We start from the raw sequence: 23,770 nt of genomic DNA, 5'->3' as shown, positions 1-23,770 counted from the left end.
TTGTTCAACATTAAGTAATGATGAAGAGATTTTCTGTAAGCAGCAGGACATTTCAAATAGAAGCAACAGCATAAATGCCACCATACACAATTCTTGCCTGTGACTGCTAGAGAATCACATATTTTTAAATTATCTGTGAAGCCACATACATGGGTTTGTACTGGGGCAGCTCCATCACCAACTGAACTGCAGGTTAACGTTCATCCCAGTCAGCTGCAATACTCACAAACAACAGAAGCACAGGGACAGAAGCCAGCATGGCTCTGCTTGACAGGATTTCAAAGCTACACTCTCATTTGAGCATCAGGAAGCTCTGCCCTATACTCTTCCTGGGCCCACAGCCTCTCGGGTGAAACAGCCCTACAAATCTGAGCCAGCTGCCATATTCTGTAGCAGAGGGTACATACGCATTCAGTCAACCTGCAATGTGAGCATCTGAAATGAAGCGTTTGAGAGCCAAAGAATTGGCCTGTCTAGCACTAAGGTTGAATACTCCTGCTGCTTATGGCCAAGCTCCTGCTGCTGCACTTCAGGGCGTTTTGCTTTGTTACGGACCCCTGATTAACACTTCCTAAGCATTTCAGCCCACACTCCAGTCACTTTGCAGATTGCAATGAATGCAGATTTGAGTTTATGGGTTCATAAAAGTGTGAATTAGCACAACAATTTTCTCCCAGCCTATTTGCAAAGCCCTTCCCTGAGTGACCTGTCCCTACAGACATCACAAATACTTCAACTCAAGCAAACTGCTCAGTGAGGCATTTTTAAGAGACTAGAATGAGATCGGTGGCCCCGGAAGCAATGCCTGTGGAAGCACAAAGCAGGAGCATCACTGTGAAGACCAGCACTTGCACCTTCTGGCAGCACTATAAAGCACTGAGAAACAAATTCCTCTAGCCCCTGTAGGAACTGCAGTGATCCCAGCAGCCCTGGCCACTCATACAGGCCACTCACACCGGCTCTGAGCCTGGCATTGCTATTGCCATCCATGCTAAAGAGAGAGAGGGGAACAGACCTCCCTTGTTTGTGTTGCACTGGTGCAATGTAGTCACAGCCCCGCATCAGCACGTTGGATCAGACACAGAGACCCCAAAATAAGCACCTCACAATTACCCAGTGCTGTGTTTCGTCTCACAACACACGTGACTCAATCTCTTCCAGCCTCTACTCTGACATCCCATATCTTCAGGCTGTGGAAAACACTGTCACCCAGTAATCTGCCCCTTTTCCTGCTCCCTCCGTATCACTGGTGTGATCAGTCCTATCTCTGCATGGAGGAGGGGCTGGCTCACCAAATTTCTTTAATTAAAAGAAAAAGGATCAGGTTTATTTCAGATAAGCAGGCAGGATTAAAATAGACAGAAAGAATAGACAAGGGGCAGCTGTCAGCACTCCAGCTGATCCAGTGTGATTATTAAAAACGATAAGCAGGAGAAGAGGGCTAATAAAAGGATAATGAAGTGGTCCTGAAAGTGACAGGAGATGGAGCCTGATAAGAGAGCCCATGGCATGGAGCTGTTGTGGCCCCAGTGAGGTCTGTGCAGAGCAGCCTGCTGGGGCAGACACAAGTAACAGGGCACTAGGAGGAAATGTTTCATCTCCCCAGGGATCATGGCAGAGGGATTAGTGGGCTCAGGAACTCTGGACATCCATGCCACACAGCATTCATGACTGAATCAATCAGGGTCCTTCCTAGGCTGAGACAGCCAGGAGTGCAGGTCACACCCCTGGATAAAGCACGGCCCTGAGAGGACTGGTCTCACCAGGGCACCCAGTTGTGGATCCCCCATGTTGCCCTGCCTTGGCCCTCACTCAGTACAGCACCATCCCTGCACAGGCCAGGACTGGAGCACCACATTTCAAAAGGGAGCACAAGTGGGGAAGCTGCAAGGAGCAGTTGCTGGAACAGCACGTAGGCAGCATGGGGCATCTCTGCCCTGCCTGGGGATCACCCACTACTCCAGTTTCTCCTGGCTCTGTCAGCTCTACAGGCCATGAAAGTGTCCCATATCTCAGGCAGCTGTCCAAAAAGGTGGAAGGATGTGACTGCAGAAAGAGCAGCCTGGAGGGCTGGCTCTGGATGCCCTTTCCTGAGGGAAAGCTCATGGGCAGATCATGAAGCACAGGCAAAGATTACCACAGCACTCTACTAGTGGTCTGGGTCAGTCAAGGGGAAATAAGGTGTGAAAAGTTATTTCCCAGAAGCCATTAAACAGAGAATGAAATCCCATCTAACACCAAATATGTCTGCTCTCTCTCTCAAGGAGAGGATCAAATCATCTGTAAAGATATGGTGGGAAAGAAGGAAGAGGAAAACTCATAGCAAGACAGAACAAGTCAGATGGCTGGAGAAGAGGGCAGGGAATGCTGTGGGAGGAATTTAGGCTGTTTGGGAAAAATTGGATTAGCTTTCATTCAAAAGCTAATTCAATTCTGGTCTCTTATATCCAAACATCCCCGCCTCCCTCCCCAAGCCTAGAGCATCTCTCCTCCTTCAGAGGCAGAAGTCCTGCGGCCCGGGCTGTGACAGTCCCAGCGGGCAGGCTGGCAGCTGGGCGTGTTCCACTGGAGCAGCCACGCCCGGCCGCAGGCAGCAGCCCCGCACAAGGCCCGCAGAGGAGCGGGGACACAGGCTCTGGCTCGCACTCCTGGCACTCGGCTCCCGCCACTCCGGGGCACCGCGGCAGATGCTGGGAGCATATGCCATGAATTAATTCCACTTTCCCTGAGATGCTTTGGAGAGAGGAACGGCAGTGCCTTTCCAACTTATTAACATAGGAGCTCCCCCCCACCTCCACTCACTTTATCACACTTAACAAAACAGCCAGCCACAGTGCCTCTAAAAGCTTCTTTAATGGAAAGTTGCCGGGTCCGGCATTTTTTCAGCTTTTATTTCCTCCATTTTTTCCAGTGTTTCCTAGGCTGTCTCAGCCCCAATACTCCCCCGTCACTGACAAACTGCACTCTAGTAAGGCACCTCTACCAAGAAAGCCTATAAATATCATATGTATTATTGCAAGCAAAACCAGAGATTTCTAAAACTGATAGAACCTAGATTTAATTTTTCCTTTATGCGCTTCTTTATCTGTGATGAGGCTCACCATTTTCCCAGTATTGCTCTGTTGAGCTGAGTCTGCCAGAAGCTATCTACAGGTAGATATTTACACCCATCCAAAATCCTAGCAAGTCCTGGGCAGACACCTCATGCCAGCTCACTGAGCTCAACATGCTGTTGACACACACACCTTGACAGGTTTGCAGCTCTTCCTCAGCAATGTAAGTACAGAGCAGAACAAAGACTAAGCAAGACTGCTCTACAGTGAATTGCCATGTTTGAATTGAAGATGAAAAACGCTTGCCAGGTACATGAAAGCCATGCTGGAATTGGGAACTTGAGGTTCTTAATTTCTAAGCCTGATTCTGCCAAAGATTCGATGTGTGGCCCTAAGTACACCACTGTACCTTGCACTACCCCTCTGCAATACAGGGTCTGTGGAGACCAGCAAGGGAATACTCTATGCCTTGGCCAGGCACAGCCCAGAGCACTGATCTGAGTTCCTAGGAACTGGGGACACTGTTTTGAAAACTGCTCCCTCTTCTTACCTCACCTGAGGCTCAACCAGAGCGACTGCTTTGCAGTCTAGAGGGAAAAGTTACACCTGCCATTTCCTCTCCTGCATGCTCTTTCCACAGGACTTGTCAGAAATGTGGGTTCCTGAGACAGCTTTGTCACCGCCAACGCACACTGGTGCATGACAAGCTTGGGCATGAAACAGCAGCTCATTGTTCCTCTTTAGTAAGGACAGTAACATGTGTGTGACAGCACCAGGACCTGAGAAAGAAGAAGCAACAGGTCTTATTCATCTTCCCAACACTGCAACTAAAACACAACTGTGGAAGGAAGGCGGGTGGGAACAGCTTACTGGAGAAGGGCCAGGAGCCCGACACCCACCTCCCCTCCTCCAGCTGTGCAAGGAGTGGAACAGACATGGAAACAAGTCTCAGTCTATTAAGTTTATTGAAGGAAATTAAAGAGACAACCTGATCCCAGTGCACATAAATACTGAAGCAAGGAGAAAATACCTGACAGCGTGGCTGTGGAAAGATGATAGCAAGCATGCTCAAGAAACAAAAGATGAAACTCAAAAACTGAGTCTAGAAATAAAGCAGATTTTAAACCATAAGGCAATAATCTATTAAAAAGTAACCAGGAAGGAGTTTTAAATACACTGTCTGTTTAAACCATAAGGCAATAATCTATTAAAAAGTAACCAGGAAGGAGTTTTAAATATACTGTCTGCCTTTCTAAAAGACAGGCAAACCTCAGCCTCCTCTCACAGGACTCTGCCATGGCCTATATTATAGCAGGTGAGACTAAATAATCAAAGATACCTCTTCCTGACATAAAATAGATGATGTTGGCATTTTTTTTCAAGCCCTTCTCTCCAGCTCTATACTCAGGTGTTTGCTGGGTTACCAAGGTCTCAGACTGGGCACAGGCCTGGCCCTGCCCAGGGTCCCCAGCTGCCCAAAGCACCTATTTTTTTCCCTCTCAGACTAGCTTGTTTTCTGATTTACTAACCTATTTCAGTTTGCTGAATTAATTTTTTTTTTTCCTGGATGTACAAAGCATTCTAAACGCTCTTTGGCCAGGAATCATAAGTGTCACAGAAAAGTAGGTGCTAGGTCAGCTGTGAAGTTTCTGCTCCTACCAAAACAGGTTTTTCTGCTCAGAGAAAGACTTTCAGTTTATCTTCCATACAATGGCCTCCCAAGCTTATGCCTCACTTAGTTTTCTAGTTATAGGAGAAATGTCTTGGTTGTAAAAAACTTACAGTTTCCTTAACACAGATAAGCCTCCCATTATTTTGTGGCCCCAGAGTGGGGCCCAACTCCTTCTTTTTGTTGGTAAAGTTGTTTGGCATGTCAGCTCTCACCTGAAATTCTGCAGAGTGAATTCACAGTGAGCTATTTGACTTGTCCTGCTGTCACAAAAGTGGGAATGCAGTGCTCTGTTAGACCAACCAAACAAGCAAAGAAAAGCAGCACAGCAAGCTTCCTCCCAGCACCTGCACTCCCCAGAAGTATACAGCAAGATTCTCCAACAGGGCAAGGCTTTGAAGGACATTGGTTTAGAAGTAATGTTACTGTTTCCTGCAAATAATGACCACAGTTCTACAGGGACAAGGTATTAACAGCAAAATGAGTTTTTCTTTATATAGATGACAATAAGAGTGAGTTACTTGGTTCCAAGGAGACACCCACCAGGGAGTTACCTTATTTGAGAGCATCAGGCTCCATTCTTTCACGCACATGGAATAAACATTTTCCTTGCAAAGTACCTATGCCTGAAGCAATCTCCATTCAGGCTGTGGTTTCATGTGATTGCAAAAGCTAAGTGAGGTTATGCCTGGTCAGAATTTAGCTGGGAAACCTCAAGGTATAAAGAGGGGTTGTAACAAGTGGCAGTTTAATAGGTGGTGCTGCATCCTGAGTCAATACAGAGGTAATGTTCCAAGAGAGAGGTTAAACTAACAAGGAAAGGCTGGAGGCTGCTGGATGAAATATAAATCAGATATCCTGACAACTTGAGGTGTCTGTTGTGAGGAAGATGGTAACCTGGATGTCCCATGAAAACAAGTCATATCAGCCCAAGCTTCTCTGATAGCCATCAGTGCAAACCACACTCCATTGTATGATGGTCCACTCCAGAGAGGCTGTGTTTCTATAGAGAAAAGACCAACCATTGCAGTTATCTGCAGAGGTGCTATTGAGGTGGAATGACTCTTTATAAGTAAATATTTTATTGTGTTTAGAATTCTTAATTTCTTTTGAGAAGAAAAATTCTTATTAAAAAATAACCAAAACTTCTCCCAAGAGAATTTTTCTATGAAGCAAGGTCCTATTTATTTTCACATCTGAAATAAATTCTCAAATACAAACAAGTGAATAGAAAATCTAAGTGCTTAACTATTTACAGGAGATGGATGTATGAGACTTCTGGTGTGTCAGAGCTCTATGGGAGACTCAGGTGGTCCTCCCTCTCCGACTGCCCCAGGTCCCACTCAGTCACTAGTTCTGATGACACCTCTGTGAAGAGATGGTCCCAATCCCAGCTGACATCATCCTACCAAGAGGAAAAAAGACAAACATGCTGAAATGTTACTGTGTCACCCAAAGTTCTCTGAACAATGCCAGAACAGCAAAGACAGAAACCAAAAGGCAACTGCCCTGACCAGGGAAGTCTCAGATTCAGCTGGCTAGAGCAGAAATACTAGCCAGAAAGAAATGTGAATATCTGCTACAATTTTAAAATGTGGACAAAATTATTCATGTTCTAAAAATCCAGAAAGGACATATTTGTTGATACTTGTTAATATTAGATACTCCCATGCAGGGCATAGAAAGAAGCCCTTCCACTCTTCTCCACTTCTGCTGAAGCATGTGCAGTTCAAAGCTGCAGAAATCCTTTGTTGCAAGTCCTGAGCTCCTGCCCACCCAGTTTTATTGAGGTTGTTCTGTCCTGCTTTAAAAACCCCCTGCCCAAACCCAAAATGCTTTCTGCCTTTGTCCCTCTGTACTTTTCTGTAGAACGACCTGTAGCTCATGGTGGCCACCAAAGGACAAAGCACTGTTTCTGCAGGGATCTCTGACAGTACTAGGCCTTGCACATTTTCCTGACCAGCTCCTTCTTACTTCATACTGGCCAATCATAGTGATGCCATGAACTCACACCAAGAAAGCACTACCTATCTTAAAAATCACCTGCTGGGGAAGTCAAACCTCCACCAGCTTGGACAATCTCCTCCTCACATCTCTTCTCACCCCCACTGACAAGTCTTCCTTTCCTAGTACAGTCTGAGACAAACAAGAAACTTTTACCTTGTTGGTGTTCCACAAAACAAAGACTTACCTCTCGTAGCTCATGCTCTGGAGCCAAAACTTTGGTGAGGAGCTTCAGGTCTACCTCCCCATCCTATGATGATACAGAGTCACAGTCTTACAGACACTGGGAAAATGAACACCATCATTTCACCAGATACATTTGTTAGACTTTGCCACATTTGCCTCATAAGGGTCACTTTGTCCAGGACAACAGCAAGAACCTCATCTGAGAAACAGGTACCATATGCACATTATTTACAGACACAAGTACAAAAGCTATGTTGCAGAGAGGAACAGATTTACAGGGAGACTGCAAGTTCTCTGGATGATAAGGCTGTGTATTTTGTGCAGCTGAGGATCACTGTGGAGAATGACATGAACCCAGGAGAGGGATTCACATTGGCCAGCCCATAGCAAAATCCACTTACCAGAGTCTGGAAAGCAGCATATTTCATTAGATCTTTGTCCAGGTCATGGTAGGTCAGCACTCGGTTCACCTGCACACTGCAGCCAGAAAGGGTCAGAGAACAAGCCTGTGTCAGTGTGGAAGCACATGTGAGGAGAAGGGTGACACGAACAGTCATCTGGTGACATCTCGAGTGTCACATCCCCCATGCAGACTCTTGGGATGGATGTACCCAGACAGAAGCACAGCTCAGTCAGCAAATGAACAGTCACTGACAAATCTAAGTACCAGGGTGTGCACATGCATAAAAATAGGATGTGGAACAACCATAAACTCCTCAGAGACACCAGCATGCCAAAACAAGATCCACAGACTAGTTGCAAGGGCTAGAAAGAAAAGAAGTCCATAGTGAGCATTCAAACAGCCCCAGTGCCTTAGCAAAGGAGCCTCTGAGAGCAACACCATACAAGCTAGAGATTAGTAGGGTTTTTTGGCTTTTTATGTCTGAGCTGCAGCAGAGCTATTAAATATGACTTCCTAAAATGTAGCTTTCCAAGAAAAACATGGTGTAGGGTGATACACTGTTGTACCACACCTGCCTTCACAAGTGATCCAACACTATAGAAAAGACTTCTATTAATTTAATTAATTTTCTTGTGTTTGTCTATGAAAATCCCTTGTCTTTTCTACTGCAAGAAAACTATGAATATAGGAGGATCTGATCACTTTATTAAAAAAAAAGAGAGAGCAAAAGAAATTTATTCCAGTGAGAGACACAGTAATTTTAAATTTACTACATAAACTGTCAATTATTTTTGTTAACAGCTATATAATTACAATAACTACTCCTCACTTGTGAGAGAGGCATCTGTGGCCAGGAGTAAGATCTACCCGTCCAAATAAGGATCAGCAGAAATCCCAGGCTGTGACCTTGGCAATAGCCCCATTAGAGGAAAGAAGACTTTCCTGGTATGTTTAAGACAAAACTCCAAAAACTTTCATTTCTTAAAACTTTCTGGTCTCTCTTGAGCTGACTCCAAGGCTACTGCAACAGCCCCTTCAAACAACACTTTGAAGATTGTACTTTGCAAATTAACTACACACTTGAGTAAGAAAAATATTCCGTGGAGGACAAAGCAGCCTACAACCATCAAAATTAAAGTGTGTGTGATAATGCATGTGCATTGGAGACATTTGGGGTTATGCAGACAACCTTAAATCAAGAAATTCCCTACTTTTGAGAGTTTGATTTTGCAACATCAAATACATTATTCTAATTTAGGTTTTTATATATAGAGAGAATATGCAGTAATTGCTTTCTCTGTGTAATAGGAAACAAGAATTTTGCACTGTTCAGCTTGCAGCACTACTGTCACAAAAGACCACACCAAACCCTGCTGAACAGCACTGCTGCTGTCATCCAAAGAGCATGAGTAAGATGGGTTTAATTTCACTAGCCAGTTTGCACTGCTGATGAGAGCCTCAAGAGCACCTGGCAGTGCTCTTACCTGGGGGGAGCTGCCACTTGCATGGCCAGATCTTCCTCCTGGACATCCTCCAAGTCAGGGATCACAGGAATGTCTGCAACAAGAGAAAGCAGCAGCAGTAAGTGGGGAGTGTTGTGCTCTCCTCTCACTGAAGACAAAGATTCCCTTGCTTCACAGATATGAAACACCCTGTTTCTTATTAGAGGGAAACACAAAACAGTTATTTAGCAATAATTAAAAATATATTGTTTAATATTTAAACAAGGCAATAAAACTTTGAAATCTGAGGTCACAAGAAATCTTGCAAGAGGAACAGATTAATCCAGGTAGGGCTCTATAGGCCATGGACTATGCATCTGAACACAACCTTGAAGCCAAAAGAAGCCACCTGTACCACTTGCTGCCTATGTTGCCATCATCAACTGACAAGAGTTTGTTTGTTATGTGTTATCACTCATTCAGACACCAGTCACCCAGACTGTTAAAAATGAAACATGGGGCAGAAACTGAGAGAATCCACATAAAACTGCATGTTGAAGGATCTGCTCTTGGGGTCTCAGGCTGTGCAGAGGCTGAAGGAAGTGCTGATGATCTAGCAGATACAAACACTAGGGAACACGTCTTGTATTGTCACAAACCTTTTTCATGACTTCTAGTAACATCCTGGAATGGCTGAAGTTCACTGGGTATTCCCAGTACAAGGAGAATGGCTACTCCAACTAAGAAGGATGCTAGAAACAAAAGAATTGAGGATAGAGGAAGAACTGAGTGTGCATTGCATCCTACTAAAGAAGCAAGGCCCCGAAAGCATTGCACAGTCTGTCACTTGATAAAGCATTGCAAAAAGTTAGTGCAAAAAAAGGAGAAAGAGAAGGCAAAGTAACTGGAGGCTCAAAGCAAGAACAGAATACACCAATACAGAGCTCCATTAAAGGCTCAAGGCTGCAAAGGCTCTCCAGAGACCCCGAGCCCTCAAATCATGGAGAAGCTGGTTTGGCTCAGGGAAAAGGTTTCACTTGCCCAGAAAGCAGGCAGAGCTGGCTCCTTCAGCACTGGGAGCAGCCTGCTCCCAGATCTGCCAGCAGCAACGCTACTGCTGGATGGCAGTAGGCAGCTGAGCCTGGCTTTGCCCCGTTTTTCAGCCCAGGCCGAGATGAATATTCAGGAGCTGGAGACACATTCCCACCTATGGTGCCGAGGGCTCTGGGCAGGGTCTTCCCGAGAAGCCCCCAGTCCGGCCGCCTGTCAGAGCTGCGCAGGGTCTCAGCCGTGTGTCCCCGCCCGCCGGCCAGGAGGCAGCGCTGGCCCAGCTGCAGCAGGGCACGGGTCAGCCGGGCCCCGCAGCAGTGGCCTCCGGAGCTGGCCACACAGTGGGAATTCTCGCTAATTGGTTGCCTGGAGGAAGGCTGAGCGGGACAGGGGCTGTCACGAGCATGGCCACGGCAAGAGGAGTGACAGCTTGGCCGGCCTCAGCAGAGCTGTGCCTTCTAGCTTCCAAGGAGCAGGTGCCTGTGAAGAGGTTCTCCAACTGCAGCAAACTTCCCAAAGACATTTAAAGGGAAACTGCAGCAACAGCCCCTAGGCTGTCCGTACGGCAGAGGAGGCAAGTGCATGGAATGTCTCACCTGTGCATCGCTGGCCATTTGGGGCAGATCTCCCCAGCTCTGCTTGAGAGGCCAATATCTTGTAATAGCTGCTATCCCACTGGCTCCTTCCTGCAGAGGCTCCCAGCTCTTGGTAAAACTTGTAGCAAATGCACTTATGGGACAAAAGCATCTCCAGGGACAGACAGACCAACATGTGGAGGCAGCTGGTAAAATCTGCTCAGGGATAATGTGGGAGAAAGTCCCTGTATATAAGCAACAAGAACGAAGGAGGAAACAGACTGTCCAAGGAGGGGAATGAAGCTCTGTGCAGAGGTGCCCTGTTAAGTCCAGGAAAATGAGCATGGGAATGAGAAACTATTTAACCCCTCCTGAACTAATTTATTCTTTTATGACGAGACTGTGAACGTTTCTCAGCAAGCACAAGTAAATTAAAAGCTATCTGGGAACAGAGCTGTCTTCACCCACAGAGCAGGAGAAGGTCAGATGTTTATCCACTTTTGACAGCAGAAATGTAAAAGGTGTTTGCAGGAAACTGAATTTCTTCACTCAGTGCTCATTTTGGCAGCTATTTCAGGAGTCTTCTCTTGCCAGTTCTCTCTTGTTTTTGTTGATCTCTTTTTACACTAGAAAAAGCTGTAAACTTAAGGCCCCGATCAGTGATGTTCCTTCCATTTTGCAGGTTCACAAAGAATCCTGGGTTCTCTAGTGCTGATTTTATCTCATTGCCAGTGAATTCCATAGAGAGATTTCTAAACCCCTTGCAGAGCACGACCTCCACTCTGTATTAGCAAAATTCAGGTGATCACTTAGAAATTCTTTCCAAAAGAAATTCAAGGCTCCAATATTTTATAGACACTTTGAAAATATTTCAGACAGAAGAGCTGGAAAAGCTCTGGGGGCCCCTGCCAGCCCCTCCAACAAAGGCCAGTGCACGCTTGTTCTTACTGCAAAGTGCAGATGCCTTGTCCATTTCTAGGCAGAAGCAATGCCCTTTAGGACTGTAAGACTGACAGGAAACAGTACAGAAATGTCTCCAATTTTAAGAAAATATCAGGTCCCTGGGCTGACTGCTATCAGGGACAAATAATTCCTGAAATATTTGGGTCTTTATTTCACTTGTTACTCATAATTACCTCTTCCCTCTGCCAATTCCCATGGTGCCACTTCAGCACAATCCCTCTCCCTTCTCTCTGTACAGTTTGCAAAGTGTCTCAGCTCTCGCTTATCACCAAGGACCCAACCTTATCCCCACTGATTATCCAGCCTCTTATTTGTTTTTTTTTGCTCTTCTTGAGATTCACATCTTTTTTCCTATACGCTCTGGTAACACAGCTAAGTTGTGGCACAGTGTCAGCTGCAGGGGGATTAGCACAGCACAGGCTGTTGTGCTGCAGGAGTAGGCATATGCTCTACTTTTAATACTCCCACTAGCTGCAGGAAGGCTTTACATGTAACATTAGTACATGCAGAAAATTTCACAGGACCATGTCCTCCCAATCCACTGCATCTTTTTCCAGCAACAGTTGTATAACAAACCCCCACTTTGTGCACTTTGTGACCCACATTTTTCCTCTACTGTTCAGTGTGGGGGTTTCAGATCATTTTCCATAAACCTGTGCTTCTGGTGCAGAACCTTGACACATACTTTACTGGTCAGGTTCTCATGCCCATGTAGGCAAACCTCAGAAATGACTGCAAAAAGACACACCTTCACAGCAGCTCAATGTAGTGAACAAATGGCCTGTGCAAAGATGAGTGAGAACCAAACGCTAGATGACAAAAGCAAACTCCCCTCCACCTCCCAGATGGTTATAACAAGTGAACAAAGAATGAAATCAAAATGAGCTTACTCATGTGGAAGTTGTAGTGTGGCAGGAGATACCAGTACCAAGTTGGCTAACTGGGGGGTTAAGTCACTGCACAAAACTGATTGTCCCAGAACATCTAAGTCCCAGCATTAATTCAGAATAATATTTTATTTGAACAGCTGAACTTAGCCAGGCCTTACACAAAAAGAGCTTTGTGACTAAGTTATGGTAAGGCACCAACGCCATAAGACAAAAGTGTGTGAATGGGAGGAGGAGAAGATGGAGGGGAAAGAGTAAAGATAGACAGACAGTCAAACAATAAGCAAGGAACAGCAGCTTTTCAAGTCATACAGAAAGGAGAGCTTTATGCATTCATATTAATGTACTAAACATCACCTTTTTTACCTCTTAGCGAATAACTTACTGACAGGCAAAGAAGACAACCACAGAAGCAACAAGCAGGAGATGGGAGAATCTGTACCACTCTAATACCCAGCTGCTCCTGAAAGTTGGTAAATTGCACCTCCCCTCCCATGCAGGGCTGATTTTTGGTTTAGTAGCAACACCTGCAGGCTGGGTCTCTTAAAATCCTGTAAACTCCCAGTAAGATCTGCTCCTTGCCCCAAAGAACTAAGTTGTCTGCTAGATACAAGATGGCACATAAATAGGGACAGATAGAATCTCTTCCAGGGACAGACAGAACCTCTTCCAGGTCAGGCAATAAATCACTGGCAAAGCTGCATCTAGAAACCATGTTCCAGTTCAGGCTGCAGTTAGTCAGAGTGTGCTGCTTACTCCCTAAGCTGCTTTAAGAGTACCCTGAGCCCCCATCCTGGCACCCATACACAAAGACTCCATCTTACACAGTCTGATCCACTTCCCCAGCTGGGTCAGTGTTTCAAAGGCCATTCAGAATGGACACTCTTGTGTTGGGTACTGTGCTGCCCTCCCTGTGCACACACCACCATATCCAGAGAACACAGAGAGGGCAGTGGCCTCTGGAGCTGGCATTCTCCTACCACCAAGAAGGTATAAAAATGAAACTAACTTTATTTTATGTTGCTTGCTCATAAAACGTAAAACTGAAATAATTACAATATCTCTGCTGCTGCAAAACTTTGTTTTACTGAATGCTGTTACCTTCTGCATCACGTTTGGGGAATTTTAAACAGGCAAATGGAAGGTCTGATTGAAGATGAAGTTAAGTGAAAGAAATTGGTCTCATTTAGCACATGACAGGATTCATCTGTGTTCCCAAGTCCACTGAGGTAGCATCATGGGCATTTCATATTCATGAGCTGCTGCGACACTGTGTCCCCTCATTTACAAAGCACCGTGTTCAGCAAATTCTGTCCCTGTGGACACTCTGTGCATTTCATGGTCTTGTCAGAGAGACATCAAACACTTCAGTAACCAAATACCAGAAAACAGCTTTAATTAGTGCATCTCAATGCAATAAATAATTTTTCTAAGTGGAAAAATGGAGAATTAATAATTTAAAAAAAAAAAAAAAAACCCAAAGTAAAAAAGTGGAAAGCAACAGGCAAAAAAAAATCGTCAAAAAACCACAAAGAACAAGGGACACAGACAGCTTCTGCTGAACACACAAACAAGCTTGAAGCCTCTTGGAAGCTTTCTCAGGAGAGCAGCAGGCAAATGGAGAGAATAAAGAATGCTTCTTTGGATGCTGGGACATTAATTTCATAGGGATCTTTCCCTGACTGAAATCGCCCTACTAGTAGGCCAGCATGGAGCAGTGTACCTGCCTGGTCAACCAGCAGGAAGATGAAAACAGTAGAGTGAAAAGCAGATAATACCACAGCTACCAGGGCACTGTCTCAAAAGCTGAGATAAGCAGAAGATAACCTGAGAGTCCCATGTCCCAGAGCCTCCTTCTGAGAAGAGGATGGTAACAGAACAACCTGGTCAAGCTGATAGGAAAAGTCACCCTGTGAGCAGGTGCCAGAGGAGTCACAGGATGTAGGGAAGGTCATACAGCAGATTCAGTACTGACCCTACAGCCTTGCATTAAAAGGTTATACATTTGCCTTGCATCATATTGCATCTCAGCTAGATGGATGACTGGCTGGGAGTGACATTCTAATGCCTCAATGGTGTGGTGTGTTCATATTGCAGGGGACAGGCATCAGGCATTTCTGCTGCCTCCCAAGGTTGCGGCTGACACAGAAGTTCTGCCCAGTTTCAGTCATTTGAACTGTGAGGAGATCCACAGAACAGCCTTATGTTCTTATGAGTTGCTGGGTTCAGTGCAGGGCTTCACAAGCAGTAGAGCATGGCTTGTACTTATGCAAGTAGAAGCAGACCCTGACGGCTTTCAAGGTGCATGCATAGGTCTCTTCAGCAGCAGCAGAAGACAGGAGAGACTGGAGGCCAGGTCCAGGACCTGGAGTCCACCATGCTCCTGAGGTTATAAGCATTTAGAGTGGTAGCACAGCTCCTAGTCTTACCAACAGCCCCCTGACAGAGCAGTACGCCTGCCCTCCTTTCCAGTAACATGTGTTTTCCTCTTTTCAAAGGCTGTTCCCTGTTCCTTTGCATTACTCCCCTGCTAAAACATACTTAGAAAGTAGTGGGGCATCAGATGAGAATGTATAAGGTGTCCTGAGAGGGTCTAGTGAACTCAGAAACATAAAACCCTCTTCAACAATGCTGGAGATAAGGGACTTTGTGCTAGAGCATTACTGGGGCAGCTTCTCAGGATGCTCCTGTGGAAGTATGTTCAGGAGCAGGCATGCCTGATTCTATTTCATCCTCTTCATGTTACACTGGAAAAACAAGACAAACTACATTTCTTTTATGCTAAATCCTTAGTTTTTTTTTTTTTTTCCTTATATATATTTATTAAAAAATGCCTCTTTGATCGGCAGCACCCATGACACCTCCACATCCAGCAACTCCTCAGAAGCCTCCCTCCCTCCAAACAAGGCCACCGCTGCTGACAGCCAGCTGGGTTTGATCAGAGCCACTCAGAATCGGATTTTCATAAGACAGATGAGGAATCTTACTGCTGCTTTCTCTCATATCAGATGAGAAACTGAGGAGGAGGGGGGACGGGTCCTGGGGGAACGACACTACAATCAAGGGCTATGCGGTTCTCTCTCTGTCCCTCCACTGCTGCAATTTTCAAAGGAGTTTGCCGCAGGCAGTTTTAAATGATGGTGTCTCAATTCTGTAATCATCTTTCAAGAGCTTTTTCTTAAAGGGTATTTTAGGTAAACCTAGTCCGTCAAATACATTTATGGACTCAGCAATCACAGAGCCGATATGACTGTGTATCCACCACATCGCAGAATTTAGCAACAGAAGATGCTTCCCCAGACTGTCATTTTCAGCCCTCAACAGGCTAGGTGTGCTCCCTTGTAATTAAGGAGCCCACTGACCCTTGGCCAGTGGTCTGCTGCTTCAAGACAGTCTCTCAGGACATACTCTGCCCTACCTACTGTGGCTCTCAAGAGAGAGCTTTCCTCCACCACCAGAGCTCTAGATCACAATGCCAGCAATTACTGGAGAGGTTCAAGCTGGCCTGGACCAACAGCTCGGTGGAAACCATCAGGGTGGCTAAGTCTGCACTTCAGTGACCTTGCACAGAGACTCAGAGTAGTGCATGGGGTGGGGGAGCAGCAAAGGGGAAAGCTGTGGTGTGCTGAAAGAGCCACACATGAAGTCACAGTGCACAGTCACAGAGACCCAATAACCACTGATTACTCTCTGCCCCAAAACCTTCTGTTCAGCCCATTCATACCACTTCCAAAACAGCATGTCGTTCACTCTGTCTCCGTTTCACTGATGCTCAGAACTTTTCATCCTTTTAGCTCTCCCCAAATCACTCCAACACTGCCTTCTGAGCCTATGAAGTACCCACTTGCCATATCCATGACTGTTCCTACAGATTCTGCCCTCTCTTACCTTCATGCTCAGCCACTGCAGCTGTCCTTGCAGCTCATGGCCGTTGGAATCCACTAGCACTTGGTGTGCTCTGTAGAAATAGTAGCTCACCAGGGAAGCAACTGGCAAAACTGATCAGGAATGACAGAGCCAACAATAACCCTCACTGTGCTCTATTCTCAGGTCTTTGGAGCAATATCATCATTGGTGTATATTTGCATGCAGCTCAAGCAGTGTTGGGTATTTTATGGCTGTGAATTACAGACCTCTCACCTGATATATATCACTACCCAGAAGGATTGGGGACCATGGCATCTGCCCACTTCCCCTCTGTTGTTCAAAGTCTGGACTCTCATCCTGTTCAAATGCAAAGGAGCTGCTGGCACATGCCAGAAGGGTAAGTCCTTCTAGAGGTTTGACATCGCATAGAGAGGTCTAATCATCGGCTCTGCTTCCTTGAGGAGGCTTCCCAGCAGGCAGGAAGGGGTTTTGCCTTGAGGGCACAGATCTAGTGACTGTCTCCTGGCAGCTTTCCTCACCTGCAGGTCAGGTTCCAGTTGTCTATGCAGCATAGTTAGGCTTTCATTTCAGTTAGCTGTCTCATTCACACACACTATCTGCTTTAAAATAACAAGCTGTTGTTCCTGCAGACGGAAAATACACATCATATCCCAGTCTTCCAAGAAAAGCCCTTTTCTAGGAGCTATACATCCCAAGAGTAAGAGAGAAAGCAGAAAGGGACTTCTGATGGTGGGGCATCAGATGTGGGAACACCTGGGAGAGGGAAAACAACCTTAGCTAGTAAGTTCCCATAAAGTGCTGAGGAGAAAAATCCAAGGGCAAAGTACTAAGGAGAAAGACATCAAGGGGAACACAACACAGCAGTGCAGAACTGGTGGACAAGAAAGGAACAACAAAGAAACCTCTAGCCAAAGGACAAATCAGATTGCTGAGGTGGGGGAGGAATGTTAGCATTTCTTGCCCTGACAGGAAACAGCCATATCTAGCTCTGTGCCAGAAAGAGACACAGGAGCAGAGTGAAGCCCTCTATGCCCTGCTGGAGAAAGGAGCAAAGGGAGGATAAAGCCCTTCAACTTCAGCTTGGTTGTCCCATCTTCCCTCCCACCTCATGACAAAGGATAGTCTGCACGTGGCAGAAGATCTTAGCTGCACCAGAAAAGGAAGCAGTGTGCTGCAGACAGCACCTTTTAAATTCCACAGAGGGTCTCACATCTCCCATCTCAAGCAGTTTCCCTGCTATACACAGCTCAGTCACTGCTGCTCATTTTCCCTGTTGACATGGACAGAAAATTGAGCAATTACCCTCAAACTCCTCTCTCTCAGATTGCACAGATTGCTACATACAAAGCATTAAGCCCCCAATTGCCCCTGGCCGAAAGTGACTTAACTAGGCCTGTCCTTTAGGAATTAAACACTTTTGTGTTGCTTGTGAAGGTTTATTATTCCTCAAGTGTGATGCATTAAATCCTGCTAAAGCAGGTTTGTCACCATGCAGAGGACCTGGAGAGGACCTGTTCCCCCATGACAAGGTCCAGTGGGCACACACCCACGAACAGAGGCATTATCCATTGCTGTGCCCGAGTTCTCACGAGTACCAGCACGTGCTCAGGAGGGTCGGCACTAAGGTCGCAGTGGCTGCTGTAGGAAATCAACCTAGCCATCAACTAGATAATCCAGAGCTACTTTTGGAGAGACACTGCACTTTTTCAATACTGTCTTCCACCTTCTGGATTTCCCGATGCAACCATAACGAATGGCTGAAACTGCAGATCATTCCATGCATGTCCCTGTCTGGTCCACCCACTTACCACCTCCCATACAGTTTCACTCATTCCACACAGCCTGAGAAGTGTCCATCCTTCTCCCCCAAACTCCCACAGAGTAAAGGAATCAGATACTGTTTCATACACAGGCCAGAAGCAGTGAAAGAATTCTACTTTTATTTCTGAAACTACAAGGTCTGTCAAGCCCAGAAGTCTCCACTTGGCTGTACAAACTTCCCTCCACCTTCCACCTGCCAAACTGCGTTCTCTACAGCCCCTATACTTTTTTAACACGTTCTCAAATGGACTCCAAACTCGGCGCCTCTGGTTGTTAGTGATGTACAAACGATCACAACTGAGCACATTTCAAATTCTCAAGAACACCTTTTTAAGGGCACATAGTTTTGTCCTTCATTTTCTAATGAAAAGGTTGGATGGGGGACAAACAATGTTAATGGAATGGTACAGCTCAGCTTTTTAATAGGTTAAAGGAAGGCGATCCAAATGTATTGGTTGACAGCAGCAATCATTACGCAACCGCGCCTGTTCATATTAAGGTGTACAAGCTAAGACATTATGCAGCACAAAATAACCATGACCCATCCTTGGGGATCCATACACCAAGGTCTTGATTTTTGTTTGTTTTGAATCTGAGCTTTACTGTTCCAGTTAAGGACACAAACTCAAGTGCAGTTCTGTGCAAAGGGGAGGCTGATACAGCTCAATTTACTGCACAGCCACAGCCACAGCATGCTACTCCCTGCCTTCTACACTAGGCAGTTATTTGTGTCTCTCTGCTTATTCAAAAAAGTGATTTTATTCTGGAGTTTGTTTATATGTCACTCTTCTTCACTCCAATCGCTGAGCCCACATGGAAAATTCCTCTCACAGAACAGTTTGCCTAATCTCCTTGTCAGAATAGGAACACAACTATGCAATGCACCATCCATTTTAGAAATTTTTCTATATATAAATTAGATCCACAACCCAGCGTATTCGTACCAGAAGCTGCCTGGGTAGGAACTACACTATATCTTTCTTCTAATGCATACATTTAATCCAAGGCCAAATGCCAGCTTGCAAACAATCCAAATTCAGCTGCTAACCACAGGTTAGACACAAATAAATAGGTTAAGTCTGTTAGGATTCAACAGGTCTTCATACCACACGCTGCATTAATTCTATTCTATATTTATTACCCAAGGTCTTGGAGTGCTGAAAGTCACATGCTACAAACAAACGTGTGACAAGCATTTTTATGCCTGGCTAGCAAAGATAGTCATACTGCAAGTACATGACCAAGGTTCAACAAAAAGGACAGCATGTATGCAAACAGAGCTGTTCAGAACAGACTACCAGCCTCAGTGACATACGCTGAAATTTAAGAAGCCCAAGGAACTTCCCAGGGGGAAAATTTAGTCTGTTCTGAGGATGCCAATGCTATAAAGGTGCCACTTCTGGCAGTCATATGTTGCAATGCTTAATCTGTCTGGAAGACCCAAATAAGTCTTCATTTAATCTCATTAACCATACTGATGTCTGATCCTTTGTGACTCTAGATAATTCTTCTGACGCTTGGTGATATTTTACAGATGTAACTTTTTATACACTGTAGGAAATTCTTAGTCCTTGAAAACTGAGGTACCTCCTAGAGGCTTTAATGAATTTCTGTGCTTCCCACAGCTGTCTAGTGCTTGTCTTGAAATTCATAGTGGATTTTTCCTGAGATTTCTCTTGACTCATCCAGTCCTAGAAGAGCAAGTAATATACACTATAAAGAAAACTAGTGCTAAGTCAGGAGTCCAGTAGATTTCATAGCAGCCTGTAAAGGGATGAGATGGGATTACCCACCAGTGTTTATGTTTAGTTTGTGATCTATGATCTTGGATTAGGGCAAGCAGATTTTTTAAATTAAGAATTCCATCACAACAGAAACCCCAGGCAACAAGGCTATTGCAACAATAGCAGAGCCTACTACCACCTAAACCAGAGGAGAGCAGAGACTTCTTTCACCATTCTTTATCTTTTATTGTGCTTTTAGCTCTCATTTTGCCCAGTCCACTATTCTCCATGGAGGTAATTACAGAGAAAAGTGCATCCTTGCCACTTTCCTGCTTTCCAAGGGTCCTCTATAATTCTGTGTTCATGAAGAGCCAGAGTTAGACTACAAGTTCATTTCCTCATTCTTCCTCTCCATCTCCTTTACCCTTTCTCCTTCATTCATCTGGGGAAATCTAAGCAGCTCCTACATTTGCTTACCCCCAGAGTGGTTAATTTCCTTGCAATTTCTTACAAGATGCCTGGGCTCACTTTACTGGAGAGCCCCTAGACACGCATGAAGGCACTTCTTGCGGTCAAGTACCTTACCTCCTCCATCATCTGATGCCTCCAGACTCTGCTGTCTGAGACGATGGCTGCAGCAAAGCACAAGAAAGAATTTCAATTACAAGCCCAGAAAAGCATCTTCTTGTGCCCCCTTCCTCCCCACAACCTTCAAAGGAGAAGAGTTTCCAAGTATGCTGTCAAGGAGAGAGTTTCCAAGTATGCTTAACCCATATGGAAGACTGAACATCCATACCCTTCAATGCTGGGCTCAGCAGAAATCTCAGCTTAAGCAAGATGTACCTAAGACAAACCCCTAGGCTGAAGACAGTAGGGCCTGGGGTGAGTCTGGGAGGAAAGCAGTGGCTTTCTCATTTTCCTTCTTTCTATTTTATGGAAGTGACAGAGCCATCATCTACTCTATATCCAGGGAACTACAGAATGACCAGCCCTGCCCCATCCCAGGACACATGATATGAATTCCTGACAGGCTCTGCATCCTTCCCAACTTTCAGATCTTGGTGTAGTGGTCAGATGATCAGATCAGATGTAAAAGTTGTGGAAGAAGTCTCAGCAACAATGGGAACTTACTCTTCTACTTCTTCTGCATGCTTTCTTCCTGACCTGCAACACAAGGATGGCTTATGTTTAGAAAAGGACAGAGAAAATGAAAAACTTCACCTTTCCCCATATGATTGTTATTGTGCAAAACAGTTCCTGCATGAAGTCTGATGTAACACATCACACCTTAAAGAGTTCTGAGTGACTATTAAGCCAGCGTATCAAAAAGTCCCTGAGCGTGACAGACTGAAACAAAACCACTTGGGTCCCAAAAGATAGCCATGCCTAGATATGGCAATATCCCCTGGTTCTTTAGTTTCTCAGATACTTTTTTATCCCCTTTGCCATCAGCTGCAGGTAAAGTTGGCCATACCTGAGTAGAGAGGTTGGCACATTAAGGAGTGAAGAAGGTGTTACTTTGTCTACCTACTCCTGAGAGATCAACAGTTTCTTCCTCCCCATGGTTGTGCATAAAGACTTTCTCATTGCTTTTCAGGTTAGGAGTCCCACCTGAGCTGGCCAAGCTCAGGTCATGCAGTCATGACAAAAAAATCAGGGTTGATCAGGCTGAGTTAACAGGAGTTCATAATAATAACATGGCAGGGAGGCACTGGCAAATGGCAGCTCCCTTGCTCTCCACCCCAGCAAGCCCAGAAGTAATTCAGTCCCGATTAGGGACGCTTGTTCAATATTCAAAATGTAAAACATGGAGATTGCTGAACCAGCACTTTAAAAAGTTAATTAAATGCCAGGTTTCTTTTTAGCAGATACTCCATCACTCGCTGATTGCTTTGGCCATTCTGCAGAGTGAAGTTTCACATCTATGTGTTGGGAATAAATATTCTCCCGTCCTCTGAAGTCAGGGTGTCATGACAAAGAATACATGGGGCTCTCCCCTATCACATGCACTGTCCCAGGATGCACCAAGATGTAAGAAAAGTTGCTTCACTGCCTTGCATTGCTCTTTTCAAAGCACGTCGTGACATGGCACAGGCCTCTCCTCATCTGCTTTCTGTTCTAGCAAGTCACAGTCTTCATCTAGCTCTCCTGTGAATAATCTACTCTAAGGAGTAGGGCAGAGAGAATGTCTAGCTATACAGAGAAGAGGTACAGGAGAAGAAAGCCCTTTGTCTCTACTGCTCTCTCTGGAGCTTGGAGTCTGTGAGAAGCTAAAGATGACACTGAATCAGTGATGTGAGCCCAGGAACATTGACTGCTATAATCAGAACTGCAGCTGTGTGGTGACATCTGCACCTGTGCTTTCAGCTATGCCTGCACCCTCTGTTCAAAGGGAAAAATGGAACATAACTGGGGAAAGAGCTCTTCCAGTGAGGATGAACTGTCCAGCTCCATCCTTCTCCCCAGTGGTAGTACAAAGCACTTTTTGTGAACATCCTGATGCTGTGGAGAAAGAAATAGATGGCTTCAGAGAGCCCTCCACCAGCACCCAGTGGCGTTTAGTCTCTGAGAAGACAGAGGTAGAAAGATGATGCAAGATTTCTCCTATTTTATTCCTCCTTTATGCCTTCACAGAACCAGTTCCCACATAGCCTTGCCCTTTCCAAGCTGAAACATCCCAAATGATGGCATTGCACAGCCATGCACAGATTTCCTGGGGGTTCAATTTAACATCTTCTTGGCATGATCCCATTACTCTTGATGATTGTCCAACCCCAAGTAACACTCTCTTCCTCAGTACTCACATTCTTTACATCTTTGCTCCTAATGAAACACTCCACATGCTCATACTTCCCAGGAGAAAAGGTCACTACTACTATCCCTGTAAGCAATTTCTGTTTCTTCTTCCTAAGCTCCCTGTCATGACTGATATCCAGGTGGCCCACAGGGAAGGCAGTCATGTTAGTCTTAGAGGCAAAGAAACTGCTTTGCTTATGTTGTGAGACTTAGGCTTTCTCAACTTTTCTGTGTTGTTAGGAAAGGACTTATTCAGGACAATAAGCAGATACCTCATTATGAAACAGCTGCACTATATATTCGAAAAAACAGTAATCTGGGGAACAAATTCATCATTAGGGATGGGGGGAATAGCCCCCTGGCCCCTTTAATACCAGAGCCCAGGTGTTAGAACTCCCTCATCAAAGAAGACCATTCCTTCCTCTTCCCAGGGCAAGTTACAGCCCCATGGTGAGTGCCCCCAGGAGAACCCTGTGCCACAGGTGCCAGTGGTGGTACTGGGTGAGGCAAGTCTCTCATGCTGATGCTACAGCAGCTTATACAGAGCATTTATATACTAACAGTACTAACAGCACTGGAGCAGGAGCTAGAAGTGACTGCTCTTCTGTTTAGGAGAGACATCTGCTTCCAGTCACCTGTACTGGATATGTTTGTTAATATGTGATTTGGTACGGCATTATTTGATGAAACTAGCATTTCAAGTCAGCTTATGAGCTCACATGTAGAAAACTATCCCAAAAATATAGTATGAAGCTTCTGTAGCACAGGAAGGAATTGTATGTTTTACACTCTCTGTGGCCCTAATGATCGAGCAAAGACAATATCATCAACCTGCTATTTCCTCTAATTTTTTTTTTATAAGCCTTCCTTTCATTTTGTTTGGTGCCAAATTACTTTTTGAGTTCTTGTTTCAAATTGGGGGAAAAAATCACAAAAACATTTTTGGTTTAACTAGTCTTTTGCTTTTCTGGCAAAACTGCAGTACCAAAATCTATGTAACAAAGTGGCTCTGAGAGGAAAGACAAGCTAAGGTTAAAAACCTCTAAGGCAGCAAGAGAAATCATTAATATCTTCAAAATCTTCAAAAGGTGTCCTACCTTCAATTCTGTCCATTCCATAAACTTAGCTGAGGGCTATCCAGAGACAGCATTCCTACAGAACCAATCAACTGCTTGTCTCTGCTCTCCAAGTATCATGGGCAGCATCACAGGATTTCTTCATGATGTTATCACATTGCTTTAAGGATTGAGGAGTACCTTTTCCTAAGAATAGTCTCATCTTACCAACGCCAATTGCCACACATTGAGAC

The 23,770-nt window shown here is 45.1% G+C and overlaps 1 protein-coding gene across 5 annotated transcripts in view; it reads right to left on the bottom strand.

The window, feature by feature from the left end:
- IFT43 (intraflagellar transport 43) overlaps positions 1-23,770 on the bottom strand; it is a 63,545-nt gene that overhangs the window by 14,792 nt on the left and 24,983 nt on the right. For 2 of the 5 annotated variants that reach the window (XM_041397585.1, XM_041397576.1), the window contains exons 4-8: positions 20,797-20,829; positions 20,251-20,297; positions 8,800-8,872; positions 7,314-7,389; positions 6,914-6,976 (exon numbers count right to left, since the gene is read on the bottom strand). In XM_041397585.1, coding sequence (XP_041253519.1) covers positions 6,914-6,976; positions 7,314-7,389; positions 8,800-8,872; positions 20,251-20,297; positions 20,797-20,829 — 292 coding nt within the window. Of the gene's footprint in view, positions 1-3,762; positions 3,833-5,421; positions 5,726-5,888; positions 6,128-6,913; positions 6,977-7,313; positions 7,390-8,799; positions 8,873-20,250; positions 20,298-20,796; positions 20,830-23,770 lie in introns of those variants that run through there. The other 3 variants (XM_041397567.1, XM_041397557.1, XM_041397548.1) reach the window with 3 other exon arrangements.

Source organism: Onychostruthus taczanowskii, unplaced genomic scaffold, assembly GCF_017590055.1.
Source record: "Onychostruthus taczanowskii isolate IOZ18803 unplaced genomic scaffold, ASM1759005v1 scaffold1, whole genome shotgun sequence".
Lineage (NCBI taxonomy): Eukaryota > Metazoa > Chordata > Aves > Passeriformes > Passeridae > Onychostruthus > Onychostruthus taczanowskii.
This window is presented reverse-complemented; position numbering and strand designations above follow the sequence as displayed.